This window comes from Penaeus vannamei, chromosome 41 (genome assembly GCF_042767895.1).
Source record: "Penaeus vannamei isolate JL-2024 chromosome 41, ASM4276789v1, whole genome shotgun sequence".
In the NCBI taxonomy this organism is placed as follows: Eukaryota; Metazoa; Arthropoda; class Malacostraca; order Decapoda; family Penaeidae; genus Penaeus; species Penaeus vannamei.
The window spans coordinates 7,378,383-7,393,382 of NC_091589.1; the positions used below are offsets into that span (position 1 = coordinate 7,378,383).

The 15,000-nt window shown below is 35.1% G+C and overlaps 2 protein-coding genes across 6 annotated transcripts in view; one reads left to right on the plus strand and one right to left on the minus strand.

Annotated features, from left to right (window-relative positions):
* The first annotated feature begins 3,007 nt into the window (after positions 1 to 3,007).
* On the plus strand, positions 3,008 to 8,965 carry RpL27A (ribosomal protein L27A). Of its 5 annotated transcripts, XM_070117908.1 has the most exons (10): positions 3,008 to 3,098; positions 5,629 to 5,692; positions 5,951 to 6,048; positions 6,159 to 6,308; positions 6,703 to 6,831; positions 6,999 to 7,440; positions 7,805 to 7,899; positions 8,152 to 8,293; positions 8,484 to 8,605; positions 8,813 to 8,965. In XM_070117908.1, the coding sequence occupies exons 1-5, from the start codon at positions 3,096 to 3,098 to the stop codon at positions 6,829 to 6,831; spliced, it is 444 nt and encodes a 147-aa protein (XP_069974009.1). In that variant the 5' UTR covers positions 3,008 to 3,095; the 3' UTR covers positions 6,999 to 7,440; positions 7,805 to 7,899; positions 8,152 to 8,293; positions 8,484 to 8,605; positions 8,813 to 8,965. The 5 variants fall into 5 exon arrangements, with proteins under 5 accessions (XP_069974009.1, XP_069974008.1, XP_069974010.1 ...); XM_070117907.1 differs by having other exon boundaries at positions 6,999 to 7,899; XM_070117909.1 differs by lacking the exon at positions 8,152 to 8,293.
* A 2,364-nt stretch (positions 8,966 to 11,329) lies between these two features.
* The window catches only part of Nmd3 (60S ribosomal export protein NMD3), a 4,327-nt gene continuing 656 nt past the window's right edge, over positions 11,330 to 15,000 (minus strand). The window contains exons 2-10 of the mRNA XM_027371189.2: positions 14,886 to 15,000; positions 14,421 to 14,561; positions 14,081 to 14,183; positions 13,810 to 13,960; positions 13,445 to 13,587; positions 13,170 to 13,312; positions 12,947 to 13,059; positions 12,553 to 12,729; positions 11,330 to 12,300 (exon numbers count right to left, since the gene is read on the minus strand). The exon at positions 14,886 to 15,000 is cut by the window's right edge and continues 171 nt beyond it. Coding sequence (XP_027226990.2) covers positions 12,081 to 12,300; positions 12,553 to 12,729; positions 12,947 to 13,059; positions 13,170 to 13,312; positions 13,445 to 13,587; positions 13,810 to 13,960; positions 14,081 to 14,183; positions 14,421 to 14,561; positions 14,886 to 15,000 — 1,306 coding nt within the window. The 3' untranslated portion in view covers positions 11,330 to 12,080. The remainder of the gene's footprint in view (positions 12,301 to 12,552; positions 12,730 to 12,946; positions 13,060 to 13,169; positions 13,313 to 13,444; positions 13,588 to 13,809; positions 13,961 to 14,080; positions 14,184 to 14,420; positions 14,562 to 14,885) is intronic.

Here is a 15,000-nt window from a genome sequence, read left to right on the forward strand (position 1 = left end):
GGGGACCCATAACCCAAACCTCCTCCCCCTTTCCCCCTGAAATTCACCCAATCAACTCAAACTAACTCAAACTCACTCACATCCACTCCCAAACAACAGCCATAGAGCTAAATCCAACGAAAACTCAGGTCCAGGAGCTTCCCTCTGAAGCCGGGGCCAGTGCAGATACACGTTTATGCCAAATAGCGGGGTTTGAGGGTTATAGAAAAAAGGGTTCCAGACTAGGTAGGAACATGAAACTTTGGGATCTGAACCTAGTCGGGCCAATGTTCAAGAGTTGCAAGTTTCATTGGAATCGGCCCAAGAGAAGCCGAGATACAAGGGGGGACTCACCCGACCGTTATTGGGACGTATGTACATACATACATATAGGGGTACGCCAGATTTAGAAATAAAATATCTCGAGAACGGAAATAAATAGAGAGATGGTTGACCACTCGTTCGAAAGCTTTTATAAAGGTACGACTTCTGAGCAGGATGGGGGTGGGGTATAGGTCGGTCGGAGGGGGGTAAAGTTTTTTTTTTTATTATTTGCTTGTGGGTACGCACCTAGACACGCTAGTTATTATCATTATTATTGTTATCTTTACTATTATCACCATTATTATTTTTATTTTTATTTTTTTTCTTTATTATCCTTATTGTTATTTTCTTTATTATCCTTATTGTTATTTTCTTTATTATCATTATTGCTATTACACTATGGAAAATATTCCCCATCAGCGAAATATGTAAGTAGAGTCAAACACTTAGAAAAATGGAATCCTAATAGTCACATTTGTGTAAGTGGTAACAGATTATTCACATTCTACTTCTTACTACTTACTATTTTCATTTTGTTGATTATTTCTTCCTTCCTTTCTTTCTTTTCTTTTTCACTGTGTTCTTACTCGTTTGCGGGGAAAAGATATCTGAAGGCACTGACGCAATTAATTTGTCACAAATTTCATGCCAAGAGAAATAGCTCTGACCCTCAAATAAACATAATTGGAATGAAACGAAAAAAGAGTGTACTGTGTTATGATCCCTGATAAATTTTAGGTATAAGGGCTTGACTAGGACTCTGCTTTGACAACAGGAAAGTTTTCTCTCCAATTCTTATTTATATTTCCGGTTTTGTTGTTGTTGTTGTTGTTGTTATTACTATTATGCTCATTTCCTCGATTTTATCAGGCCATTTGCCCTTCCTCCTAAAACTCTTGACTGACGTTTTTTTTTTTATTTTCTTCTTTTTGTTTTTCTTTTCACTAATGTATTTTTTGTATATTTTATGAATCATGCGGCTAGAATAATCAAAACCATTTTTCTCACTGATTATAGAAATTCACTTCATGGTAATGCTACTATTTGTTTATTTATTTGGTCTTTTAACGGATTTTCTAGATAACTATTTCACTATAGTTGTACTATAAGCATTTTCATTCAGTACTATTTATCAGGTCTTCATTCATTTGCTTCGTTAATAGCGATTATGTATATATATTTTTTACACATTTGGTACATGTTATCTTATATGTGTATCAGAAAACAGTATCGACTTCAGTAGCCCATAACCTCCCCCCCCCCTCCCCCCTCCCTTTCATGAAGTGCCAAGTAACCTCTGAAATTGTTCTCGTGTATGCATTTTTTTATTTTTTTATTTTTTTTTATTATTATTATTATTTTTTTTTATTGTTGCAATGGATTGTTCGTTTTCTGGAGGATGTACTAGGTACAGTAGCAGCAAATTCTCATTCCTTTTTTTTATGTTATTGAAATTGATTGATTGTTGTCTGTGTTTTTTGTTGAGAAAAGCGTTTGCTGGCGTAGCGTTTAGAGTTTCTGGCTGAAGTGTTAAGGAAACTGGCGTTGGGTTGACGAGTTCATAAATTGTGGAGAATAATTTCATATATATATATATATTTTTTTTTTTTTTTTTTTTTTTGCAGTGGTATCATTTACACACACACACACACACACACACACACACACACACACACACACACACACACACACACACACACACATACATATATATATATGTATATATATATGTATGTATGTATGTATATATATACATATATACATATATATATACATACATACATACATACATATATATATATACATATAGATATATAGATATGTACAAGTACATATATGTATATATCTATACACATACATGTATATATATATATATATATATATATATATATATATATATATATATATATATATATATATATATATATACGTATATATATGTATATATATATATATGTATGTATATATATGTATATATATATGTATATATATATATGCGTGTGTGTGTGTGTGTGTGTGTGTGTGTGTGTGTGTGTGTGTGTGTGTGTGTGTGTGTGTGTGTGTGTGTGTGTGTGTGTGTGTGTGTGTGTGTGCGCGCGCGTGTGTGCATATACGTAAACATATAGAATCATTGTCATTTGGGAAAATTATATCAAATTCACGCGCACTTTGTAATAATAATAATGATAATAATAATAATAATAGTAATAATATACATTGATTGTGATATATGAATTGCTTTGTAATACAGCCCAAAAATAACAACGTTAACTTGATTTATTCTGTTATCTAATTTTGGAAAATGAAGCCAATAAACGAGCTTTTTTTATAATATACAGTCAGTTCATGATTGATTAATAAACTAAAGATTTGCTGTAGATTCAAAAAGTAATAATAATATTAATACGAAAATCAAATGTTAATGGCGTGTCTTCTACCAAGAACTGGTGCTGTATGTATTGTTTGTGATATCAGTTATATATTCTTTTAGTTGTAGTTTCATCCAAGCAAAATAGATCTTATAATTCCTATTACACGAAGAAAAATCACTTTTTTTATTCCCAACCAGAAAGTTATTATTCGAAAGCATTTTATCATGTATAGACAAACGATAAATAATTGTATACAACCACACCTAAAGTATCTTTAAGAATTGAAAACTCTTATTATAATAATAAATTGAAATTTTGTTCGCGTGGATTCCCAAAAGGCATTTGCTATAAACCGCTGACGTTGTTTACCTGCCGATAGATGGCGCTGGATCACTCTCTTCAGTAAACAGAGCCGAAAACATGGTACGGAGCGGCAAGTGATCGTCTTATTTCTAGATTTAAATGTGTTCTCTTGACTAAACTCGAGTGAAATAATTTCTTAAAGTGTATTTAGCACAATGGAGAATGCCATCGATATAAAATTAAGGGCGATGTGTCTATGGATTAAGTGATATTTCGTGATAAAACTCGGTAATGGGTTTGTGTTTCTCCGCCAAGGCATGGAAGGAGAGCGGAGTGACAACATGGATATCTGGCGAAAGTTTATTTAGACGCAAAACACCCCAGTTAATTTACGGAAGATGGTTAGAACCAAGTAGAATAACCGTATTTATTATATTTTTAAGTGAACGCTAATCGTAAATGTGTTAATAGTGTAAATTTCGACTTTGGTTCCCGTATTTGTTCAAAGTTCACATGTCGGTTTCAAGAGTTTTGACAATGTAAAACGTTCATGTTCGTAATATAGTTAAATCCCATTTATTTTTTTGTTTTTTTTAGTTAAAATTTAAAGTAATTCGTACAACTGATCGTATCTCGAACCACACCGTTGTAAAGCAGTCGCTATCTCCGTGGTTTTATGTCGTGTGTTTGTCATGTCTTATTTCTTGCTTGAAATGGAATGGAAAGCTTGAAATTGTTACTCTAGGACTCGTTTTGAATTATATTAACTCTTTTGTGCTCCCATGTGTTCTCGGAATGAAAAAATGCACAATAGACCTATATCCATTAGTTTCCGTATCTATAATCTTCCCATGGCCTATGAATAGAGTAGTTTAGCGAAATTATCATGTTTGATATTCGCCGAAAATATTGTTTTTGCTACAGTTTTTGGTGAAAAATGAATGGATAGTGTAGAAGTTGTTCTCAACATGTGCAATGTCACGCTTACGCACTAGGTGTCCATTTGATATTTTGCAGATGTGTATTTCTTGGTTATTGAAATATTTTCTTGTTAGTCTGAAAATGGTGTGAATGGATTTAAATTAACGTCAAATTGTTTTAAATTGTTTTGAGTATTTTTAAGTAGCACATGTCAAATGGTATTACCAGATTGGGATGTTGGCAAACTGCATGGTTGATGGCATGTATCTTTGTCTTGTGCATCTGGAAGGTATTATCGTGCAGGTACACGTAATAACTTGAACGAAAACTTTCTGGAGTATAAGTTTCTAATTATCACATTTGTCATATTTGTGATGCATCTTCTCTTTGCTTAAATGAAAAGCACTTAAGACTATTGGAGCCACATTTGGTATCTCACGCCAGGCCTTTTGTAATCGCGCAAATGCGAATCTCCACTTTGCATTACAAACTTTCCAATCTGGTGATTGGATGTTTGAGACTTATGATTTTTACTAAACATAGAATATATGTACTATGTTACCATTTGCAAAAAAATGTGCGAAAGAAAATGAACGGGAAGCTATTATTGATATTGCGTACATAGAGATATCTGAGATTTGTAAAATGTGCTCCCATGATAAGCTATCTTGCAGACCTATTTACCTATGTATCTGTGATAGAGGCAAAGGAATCTACAAGGGACGTGGTGATTTGACAGCTGTTAACTAAGATGCTTTAGAAGTTGTATTGTGTAGCACTATAGTGGTGGTTTGTTGGTCTGTCATAGTGCTAAAGATGGGTGCCATTGTGCAAATGCTTGAAACTGTTTATTTTACAATACCTCAGAAGTATTAGGTTGCACTTCCTTTTAATAGAAGGCACTATATCTTTTCCTGTCCCCCCCCCCCCCCCCCCCCAATGGAGATGCCTTAACTTTGCAAAAATTTATTTATTTAAAGTAACATTAAAAGGTTACACTGTGGATATGCCTCGCAGCCACATGTATTTAAAGGAATTGGTTAAAAGTTCCCTTCCAGTGGGTTGCAAAGTTTTTAAAATTCTGATCAATGTAAATGTTTTACAAAGATGTATTTGAACTAGACAAGAGATCACAACCAACATTAGTTTATACATTTCGTTCATGCATGCATCTTGCATGTCATTATATCCAGCCACTTGGAGAAAGTATTTGTTACTGAGTAACACCCTCCAGAGACAGTCCCAACACATGGGTATCATGGGAACCCTAATATCCTAAATTAATCTTTCCTAGCTTTTTTTTATTCCTTAAACAGAGGAGGCAAGCCCCCCTTTGTACCCCCTTTTTATTAGCACTTCATGTCAACTTAAAGAAAGTACTTTAGAAATTCTGGACTTGGGTGTCTGAGCACTGATATGCAATGGATATTTTTGTGGGAAATGGGGCCACTGTAGGATTACCTGTGTTGTTTGAGTGTTTCATATACTTTCTAAGGTGGTGGTTTCCTTTTCTGGCCATTGCTTGTGGGAACTGTAAACAGACTATTTAGTTAATAAAATACCCACATTGCAAACCCCCCCCCCCCCCCCTCCCAATTTGTTGTACAGCTATTTCCAAAATGAATTACGCATGTGGTAGTCATGCCTTAAGCAAATGTACGCCAGTTATCTCTTTAAATTTTAAAACTTGCTTCACAATCTGATCCTTGATGGTGATCTTTTTCCTCAGGCTACCACCAAGAAGAAGACCAGGAAGCTCCGTGGACATGTCAGCCACGGTCATGGCCGTATCGGTAAGTAATCAGAATTCTTTAAAAAGAGTAAATTGAATTTGAGGGGGAACTTTTGGGTTTCTAGTGATAAAAAAGAATCTAGTATTACTGAATTCAGAATTGACCTTTTTAATTTCATTGGGAAAATAGACAAACTTAGATAGACGTGGGTATCAGGATATACCTTGATGCTCCAGTTAAGAGAACTTGCCTATCATTGGCAGTTAGGGGGAATTTGTGTAATTTATGAATACTAGAACTTGTGGATTTCCATTACAGGCAAACACCGCAAGCACCCTGGAGGTCGCGGTAACGCTGGTGGCATGCATCACCACAGAATCAACTTTGACAAATACCATCCTGGTTACTTCGGCAAGGTGAGATCTTGGAAAGTTTGAATTTGATTTGGTTTGATTTTGTGTACCATCATTACTCTCCCTCTTATCCTCACCCCTCCACAATAAAACTAATTTCCTGTACTTTGCAGGTTGGTATGAGAAACTTCCACGCCAAGCCCAACACAAAGTATGCTCCTATCATCAACCTGGACAAACTCTGGTCCCTTGTGTCTGAGCAGACTAGGGAGAAATACGCAAAGGAATCTAAAAAGGCCCCAGTCATCAATGTTCTTAAATCGGTAAGTATGCAGCATAAGTGGTAGTGGCTGCAAATGTAATTTGTTCTTTTTAAACCAATTGTCTGAACATTATAGGTTCACCTTATCAGTAATGGAATTTGGTGATCGAATTCAGTGATCAACACAAGACACAAAGTACTGATAAAATTAGCTGCATCAGCCATTGTTATTGGATGAGCTATTTGTCATTGAAATATCTCAATGCTCATACACAGCATAAAAGTAAAGGAGAGTATCACTACAAAAGGCTATTCAAGCAGGTGATAGTTTCTGTATGATGATAATGCGTACGGGCGGACAGAATAATACTGTTGAGCGTACATATCTGATTTTGTTGACTGTAGAAAATAATCTCTTGATTTTAGCATTTTATTAACTATTTTTTCTTTTCTAGGGATACTTCAAGGTCCTCGGCAAGGGTGACCTCCCCAAGCAGCCTGTTATTGTCAAGGCCAAGTTCTTCTCTCGCAAAGCTGAAAACAAGATCAAGGCTGTTGGTGGTGCATGTGTGCTCGTCGCATAAGTTAGTATATGGACATTTTGGTGCTACTTTTGATTTTGTGATGATAATGCGAACGGGCGGACATAAAAATGCTGTTGAACGTTCCTATCTGATTATTGCAGTTCATGTTTTATGGAATAGGATTTTTCTCTTGTGGTTTTTCTTACAAGGAAATTTTCCTCTTGCAGATTCTTCTACAAGGCCAAATACAAGAATCATCATGGCTACTGTTAGGGGAATTAAAGCGGAAAAAAAAAAAAGCGTTTCATTGTCCTCCTACATAGAAAAACGAGTGAAATTGTTCAAATGCATCAAGGAAAGATTATCTAATAGTCGATTTCTCATTCTTAAGATCCCCATTGTTTAGAATTTTGTAGAAATGTTTCAGAAAACATTTGGACACTCCAGCAAACTTTGATGATTTGCCCAGATGTATAATAATTCTTTTCAAACAGGATGAGTAACAAGAGGAAAAGTGTACAAGTAGGAGGAATGCATCCTTGCATTTTTTTTTTCCAGTGTAAGTAAACCAGTAAATGAATCTGAAACTGACTGAATCCTTGGCATTGTATGTTGTACTTTTTTTTTTTCTTTGTCTGATATTGCTGATGAATTGCTTCAGAATGCAAGGTAAAGTTCTTTTGTTTTACTAGCTATATCTGGTAGACACTTTAACCCTTTGTACTAGGATGACATAGCATACATACCTTGTCCATTGTGATTTTTTTTTTTTTTTTTTTTTTTTTTTTTTGCAAAGGTGGCATACTTGTTCACCAGTTATCATTTTAATGTTATAAAGATGTCATTAATAACTGTATCAACCCTCAGAGCGTGACTAAAATGAAACAGACATAATTTTATTAAATCTACATAGTAACTGCATACAAAGGGTTAATACGTTGAGAAATAATGACTTTGTATTACTGAAGATATAAAGATATAAAATGAGTGTTTTTCGTATAAAGTTTTCATGAGTTTGACATGTTTTTCTTAGGTGGTTTTGATATGCACACTTGGCAACACATCTGCTTAGACTGACACTGGGATACAGAAGATACCATAAATGTTGCAGCTATCTTTTTCTGAATGGTGAGTATGAGCATTTTTCTCAGATACTTCATGTACTAAGCATGGAGATAATGTTCTTTTGTGTTAGAATGAACCAATGTAATTGTATTGTGCTATATCCTAATTAAGGAAAGGGGAGAAATTGTCTGATGATAATGCGTACGGGCGGACAGATTCATATTGTTGACTGTACATTTCTGATTGCATAGTGAGTTTAATATTTTCCAATTTTTATATGAATTGGAGTAAAATATCTTTCCCTCTTTCTTCTAGAATTACTTCATAAGATTACCATGGCCTTGAAAGGAAATAAGTTATCAAGTGGAGTTTTTACAATGTGGGATCCCCTATTTTCGACGTGGATGGTCCCAAATCTTTGGGGAGTAGAGGGCAAGACTCCAGTGACTTTGGATGGGTAAGTTAAAGCTGCTCAAGTTCTTGACTGTTACACCTGTATTTGAACAATTGTATTGATAATGTGATGATAATGCGTACGGGCGGACAGATTAATATTGTTGACTGTACATTTCTGATTGCATAGAGGAGTGAATATTTTTAACTGTTTAATGAATCCTTAATTAAAATTCTACCTTTTTATTTTCTAGATGGCTGCATGGCTTTCAATAATGCAAGTAAGCGAGTATTCACATGCAAAATGCTCCATTGTTCAACATGGATGAACTGTGGTTCTTTTCCTTTGATAGAGCAAGACAGTGAATACAGACTAGTAAGTTGACTCCTGAAATTTTTGGCTATTTAACACCTACTTTTGAAAATTAATGTAATGGTGAAAAATATTTTCGTGATGATAATGCGTACGGGCGGACAGATTAATGTGTTGAATGTACTCGGCTGACTTTATGAAACAAATATATGCATTTACTTTGTTTACATCAACTCCATATGCTGACTTTGTGCTTTCCTTTCATTGCAGAGTTGAAATAAGCAGATAATCCAGTTCTGTTTGAAACTTCAAGATGGCCACTAATCATGATGAAAGTGGAGCTCCCAAGTACTGCTTATGCATACCGTTTCTGAAGTAATAATTGTAAGATCTGTTTTGGGAGAAATAAATATTTAGCAGTTATATTTTATATCGGTATCCTTTTCTACACAATTCATTAAAGAAGAGATGATATACAGTTTTCACAAAGTAAAGGATTATTCCAACTCGCCCACAAGAAATTGTTACAATTTGTGATCCACCAGTACCAAAAGGACTTTCATTTAACTCAGAGAGGAAAGAGAAAGTTTAAAGTGATCAGCTTGGCTAATAACTCTCCCCTTAGATTTTTCCTATTTATACCACAAACTTGATCTCTGATCCAACTAGTATGTGGGCAATAACAAATAACATTGCCAATGCAATAGCTATTAATTGTAATTGGTACAATATATGTACATATACAAATTGAGGAGAGAGAGATAGCAGAGGGTTATACACCAGAATTGATATAAACCTTTGGTAAACTTTATACAGTTGTAGTATAGGGCAAACTTGTATTGAATTATTTGTCTGCTACAGTAGAGATTTATAGTTTTAGTATACAAGGAAAAAAAATATGCAGAATAAGAAAACCCAATGAAAACAAATATACTGGAAAAAATATACCAGTAGTACTTGAAAAATTGTCATAAAGAAAATAAGAATTCTTCAAAGAAATTACTAAGTGCCATTCCTTACCCTACCTATGAGCCACAGTAACATGTAACTACACTGTAATAGAATTATTGCCCAAATGTGGTAACATACCATAATGTACTACAATTTCTACTCATTGAAGTGTGAATAGTCCTAGATATTTGGAAAATGTAATAAAACAGGTTGGTAGCTAGATGCATTTCAGACCAATATACCTTTACAAGTAAACTTTTCATGGTGGTTATAACACGCAAGGCATTTTAAACCTAACCCCTTGTGATTGATACACTGATATTTGGATTTTTAAAAAATCATGATAGGCTTTTGACACTGGTTTTAATCAACTGAGAATTTTGATAGTTGACCATAACCCATCAGTGTTATAAAGCTTACTTCTAATTTGAGTTTTACCAAATTCCTCTGAAGATAGGTCGAGCTTAGGCCCCATCAACACAAGCACATGTTTAATGCTTGCTTCTTTGGGCAAATCAAAGGAGCTACCAAATTTTTTGCCCGTTGTTATGGGGGAGCTTAGGAGGCAGAATGAGGACCTAGGACCTCAACTTAATTTGCATGAGTTTTCTTCTCCCCCTTTCATTTTCCTTCTCTACTTCATTCCCTTCTGTCTACATATGAAAGTGTGAGACCCTTGCTGAAAGGATGGCTGTGTCAGTCTTGAATGTCCATACTGTGTTTGCTCTTCCTTCTCTACCCTTTTCCCTACCATACTAACTTTCAGTGCTCTACAATCTTTTATCAAAATATTTTGTCCTAATCATTAACTTATATTTAATCTTTTCACAATACTTTATCATAGTGCTGTATAACTTTTGTCAGTTACATTCATTTTGACCATTAACCATCCTGGGAATCCATAACCATTGCCTTATCAACAAAAAAAATCTTCCTCACCCTATCGCTACATTTTGAATACACTACTAATGACCCTAGATGTTGAAGCAGCAGAAAATTTTCTATAAATAATTCAATGCCAAGCTCTAGGTCAGGCATAATCACCAGAGAAGGCCATCTGCCTGGTAGGTTGACTGCTTGCTGTTAGGTATGGATAGATGACCCTCCCAGGCACAAGCACCGCTGTATGTATGAGAGACCCCTGCCAATCCCATGCCCATTGTTGTCGTGGAGGGGCTTAGGATGGGGACCGTGGCCCAATGTAAGAATCACCCTTACCTTGGCCCTCAGCCCTTGTCTGAACTAATTATGTATAATACTTTCTTCTCCACTTTTCTTTTTCCTTCTCTTCATCCCCTTCTGTCTACATACTAAAGTGTAAGAGCCAGGATGAAAGGCTGGCTTTGTGTCAGTCCTGAACAGCCATTGTACTCCATTTGTTATTTCCTCTTTACCATTTTCACTATCTTACTAATCTACAGTACTCACTACAGCCTTCAACATATTTAGTCCTAATTGTTAAAGAAATGAATTACCTTTCTGCTACAATACTTTGTCATAATGCTTTATGGCCTTTCCTTAGCCGGGAGCTGTGCCCCTGAGCCTTGCCTATTGCTATATTTTGTGTAAGCTACTACTTTACTTATTGAAAATATTCAATAAATAAGTAAATGACACACACTTTTCCAGGTAAACTGGCAAAGTCTGCTACAATGCAGAATTAAAAAAAAAAATCACTTATGAATTACACACTTAAGACAATCCTGGTTACCTCACTGCTATTGAAATTTTAAAGGACTTTTTTTTTTTTTTTTTTTTTTTTTTAACCTTATTTACACTATTTTCTGCATAAAGAGTTTTTTTTGTATTAATAGGAATAAATCAATACACTTTAAGTTTATGTACAAAATTTTATGGTTAGAATATTTAAATACATATATATATTCCATTAAAGTTACCAAGATGTATACCTTCAATTTATATATACACATTTCTATCATTGGCAGTAAAGGGTAAGAGAAAATGATACAAAAGCAACCTCGGAAGACCAGTACCTGGCCCAACGATATTTCATAAATAATCTTATTTCACTACACAACAAAGATTAAACATATTAACTTATTATAGGACACTAGTTGTGATAGGATTTTTTTTCATTTACTTAACTCTACAGTCAATCTTGTACTTTTGTATCATTCTTACAAGACAAGATATTCCTTTGCACAAAAACAACACAACATTCACCAAAACCTTTTACACATCACACTAAAATAGTTTTTTTTTTCTGGATATATTACCAAAACTCCTAACCAAGTTCATTTGTTTTTCCATCCTTTCAACATTCCAATTGCCACCATTTCTGTCATCACTTTTCCCAGCTGTCCAATTCTTTCATCAAGTTATGTCATCTCCTTCCTTACCCTGTCCTCAAAACTATGGGTATCACCTTCCTCACAAGACGTTTCAACAGTTTCAACCAATTTCCTGCCTTCCTTTCATTGTCAATGTCACTCTCTCAATCATCATCTCTTCATTCTTTAGAGGTATTTCTTTGCATGCATACTTTTCTCTTGTTTTCAATCATTCATCTACTCTTCCAATGACCTTCATCCATGATATCTATTTATTTCTATATCCATGTCATTGCTCACTCATCCATCTCGTCCTCCTCATCATCATCATTCCCTCCTGCCGCTTCCATGTCAATCTGCAGGTCGTCCAGCATCTCCTCAAGGCCGATCCTGGGCACCTCACCAGCTTCGCTCTCTGTGTCTGTGTTCTGGAGTTTGTTGGCATCACGGTAGATGTTGACGTTGTGTCGCAGCTGCTGATCTTCCTCCAGGTCCTCCAGGAAGTCAATATAATCCCTAGAACAGGAAGACAAGATTGTTTTAAGAAACCAAAAACAATAAATCAGAAAAAAAATTAGTAGTAATAGACAATAATGAATAAAATAGAAAAGAAAAATATATCTAGAAGTTAAGACAAGCAAAGACAACATTATATACATAAAACTTGCTATATACTCTAAAATAAATTCACTATACGTAAAGATACATAAATTCTAAACACTTTAATTCAAAAGCCATGAAGCACAAGCAAAGGCACAGACTACTCACTTATTTTGACTGTTTGTATCATCATCCAGACCGAGATGTCGCAACTTGAAACGGCGTCTGCGATTGCGGGTGGCCTTGTCAGCATATACCTTCTTGACCAGCACAACATCAGGCACATGATCTGCATTCATCTTGTCTATGTTGTCATCGTTGACATTAGATGTAGACATGTCAAATCTGGTTGAAAATGCAAAATGTGTATCAGTGTGTATTTATGTAGCTAATCAATGAAAGCGAAAGGAAAATGTAAAAAGTAAAACAGCTTTTCAAAATTATTAAATGTCTTTAAAAATATTACCAACCAACAATATAGAAGTAATAATTAATAGCACAACATTAGAATAATAAAACTAACAATACTATTAATAAAAACAAAAAGCTAAAGCAACTTTACCCTAAGACTGTGTCCCCAGGATGGAGGAGGTGACCAAGATGAGTTCTACAGAAGAGCATATTGTCAGTTCCCAGCTCGCTCTCCCGCTGCACCCAGACTTCGGCTACCTGATGCTATGGAGGGAGAAAAAAAGATCTTTATACTATTTCCATTGCAAAATCTAACTTATACAACAAGATCAAGACTTACCAACAGCAAAATAAGAAGTACTCGTGCTACTTGCCTTTGTAGATATGTGTCCTTGGCCCTTGAATCGCTTCACCTCAGCCTCAGAAATGTCCATCACAATGAATTCGATCAGTTTCTTGGATGTGCAGAGAGCCTTGAATGGAGCTTTCCAGTATGTGCTGCTATTCAGTTCAGCCACTACAAAAAAGATTAGCAATTTTCAATATCTCCTTTTCCCCATAAACAGTGTTTTAATTATAATGTTCATAATACAAAAATATCTACATACATACAAGTGAAAAAGAGATAAATGTAACATAGTTTCCTTACTCTGGGCAGTATTTGGGTCTATTAGACATATTACATTAGTAATACGATGTACTATGCAAATCTGTCCGATTCCTCCAAGCTGATGCGCCATTTTGGAAGACAGGCACACCACACTGTCTTTACAAACTGGTACAATCTCAACACTGGAAGAGAAATTTTGCCTTAGTATATTCAGATTAGCTTGATGCATTCATATGAAATGCTTCAATTAATATGATCACATTTACACAAACTTCAAAATACTGAAAGCAGTCAAAGAAAGTAAGCTGTAACAAAAATACTTTCAGTTGCTATCTTGCAATCACAGATTAAACCACAAAAGGACTCTTTATTCCCACTCACTGATGAGATGTTCGTGTCCTCACCTGAATGTGTGTTTGTAATTGTATGTATTGGAATGGATGTCATGGGAGATAAGCTTCTTTGACTGCGTCCAACGGCAGGGAACCACAGATGAAAAGAAGTCTAGCAACTTTCTAGCATAAGGCTCGAAGGAATAGAAGAAATCTAGTCCCTCTGGAAAGTAAAAAGATAAATTTGGATTGAATATTCTTTACTGAAACGTTGATACTGAAGCTGATGATGCAGAACACAATAAATAATTTTACTCCATCATAATACATTATAGAAACTTACCATGCACTGGCTTGATGCCAAGGGTCTTTTCGTGGGCTCTGTGCTTCAGAATCAACTGTTCTAGGTAGTAGAATGTTCTTTTGTGGTCAGTTTTTTGTCTCACCTGCAATATACAACATAGTTGTCCCTCTTAAATCACACAAATACTTTCATAATCTGTATTTCAAGTTACAATCAATCTGATAGGAATTATTCTAATACCATGCATTGTTACTCAACCATTTTGAAGCTGCTTAAAACAAGTAAGAGTTTATTGCTTCCTCTATCTTATTATAGCTGCAGCTGTTACAGTCAATGTTATTTTTATTGCTGTTACTGTTGTTCTGTTACTGTTGCTTACCTGGACCACTGCTTGCCAGTAATCCTTAGCTTCGACTCTGTGACAGTCATCACACATCTGGCCTGTTACCAAGAATTCTACAATGAAATCTTGCTGCAGAACAGCTCCTTCTTGAATTTCCTTCTGCACACTCAATTTGACCTGGTAAAAAAATAAAATAATAATTTCACTTACATGAGAAATCACGCCTGTATCATTATAAGATTTATACATTTTATGAGGAGAGAGAGAAAGAGACTGAGCATTTCTATATATTTAACATCCTATAGACTTTTCTTTTATAGTTACTGTCACAATCTGTACTTTCATTCAATTGAGATCAAATGTTCAAAAGGTAAATATATTAGATACATGGATACCAATAATTATCCCTAAAATAATAAAAGCATAACAAAAGCCATTAGTACCAAGGATTTATAGTCACTTAAACAATAGCATTATTTGTAAAATGTATTTCTTCCTTACCTTTATCCTCTTTGAATGAGGTTCAGTCCACGCAAACCCTGCATCGACAAGACGCACTTTGTTGAGTCCTTTGAGCTTCTTAAGACAGAGGCGCAGCAGCTCTTTTGACTCAAGG

What these genes read in the sequence shown, in the direction of transcription:
- RpL27A (XM_070117907.1), top strand. An exon ending in CCACGGTCATGGCCGTATCG is followed by an intron (nt 5,693 to 5,950) that starts GTAAGTAATCAG and finishes TTTCCATTACAG; the next exon opens with GCAAACACCGCAAGCACCCT. An exon ending in ATCCTGGTTACTTCGGCAAG is followed by an intron (nt 6,049 to 6,158) that starts GTGAGATCTTGG and finishes TGTACTTTGCAG; the next exon opens with GTTGGTATGAGAAACTTCCA.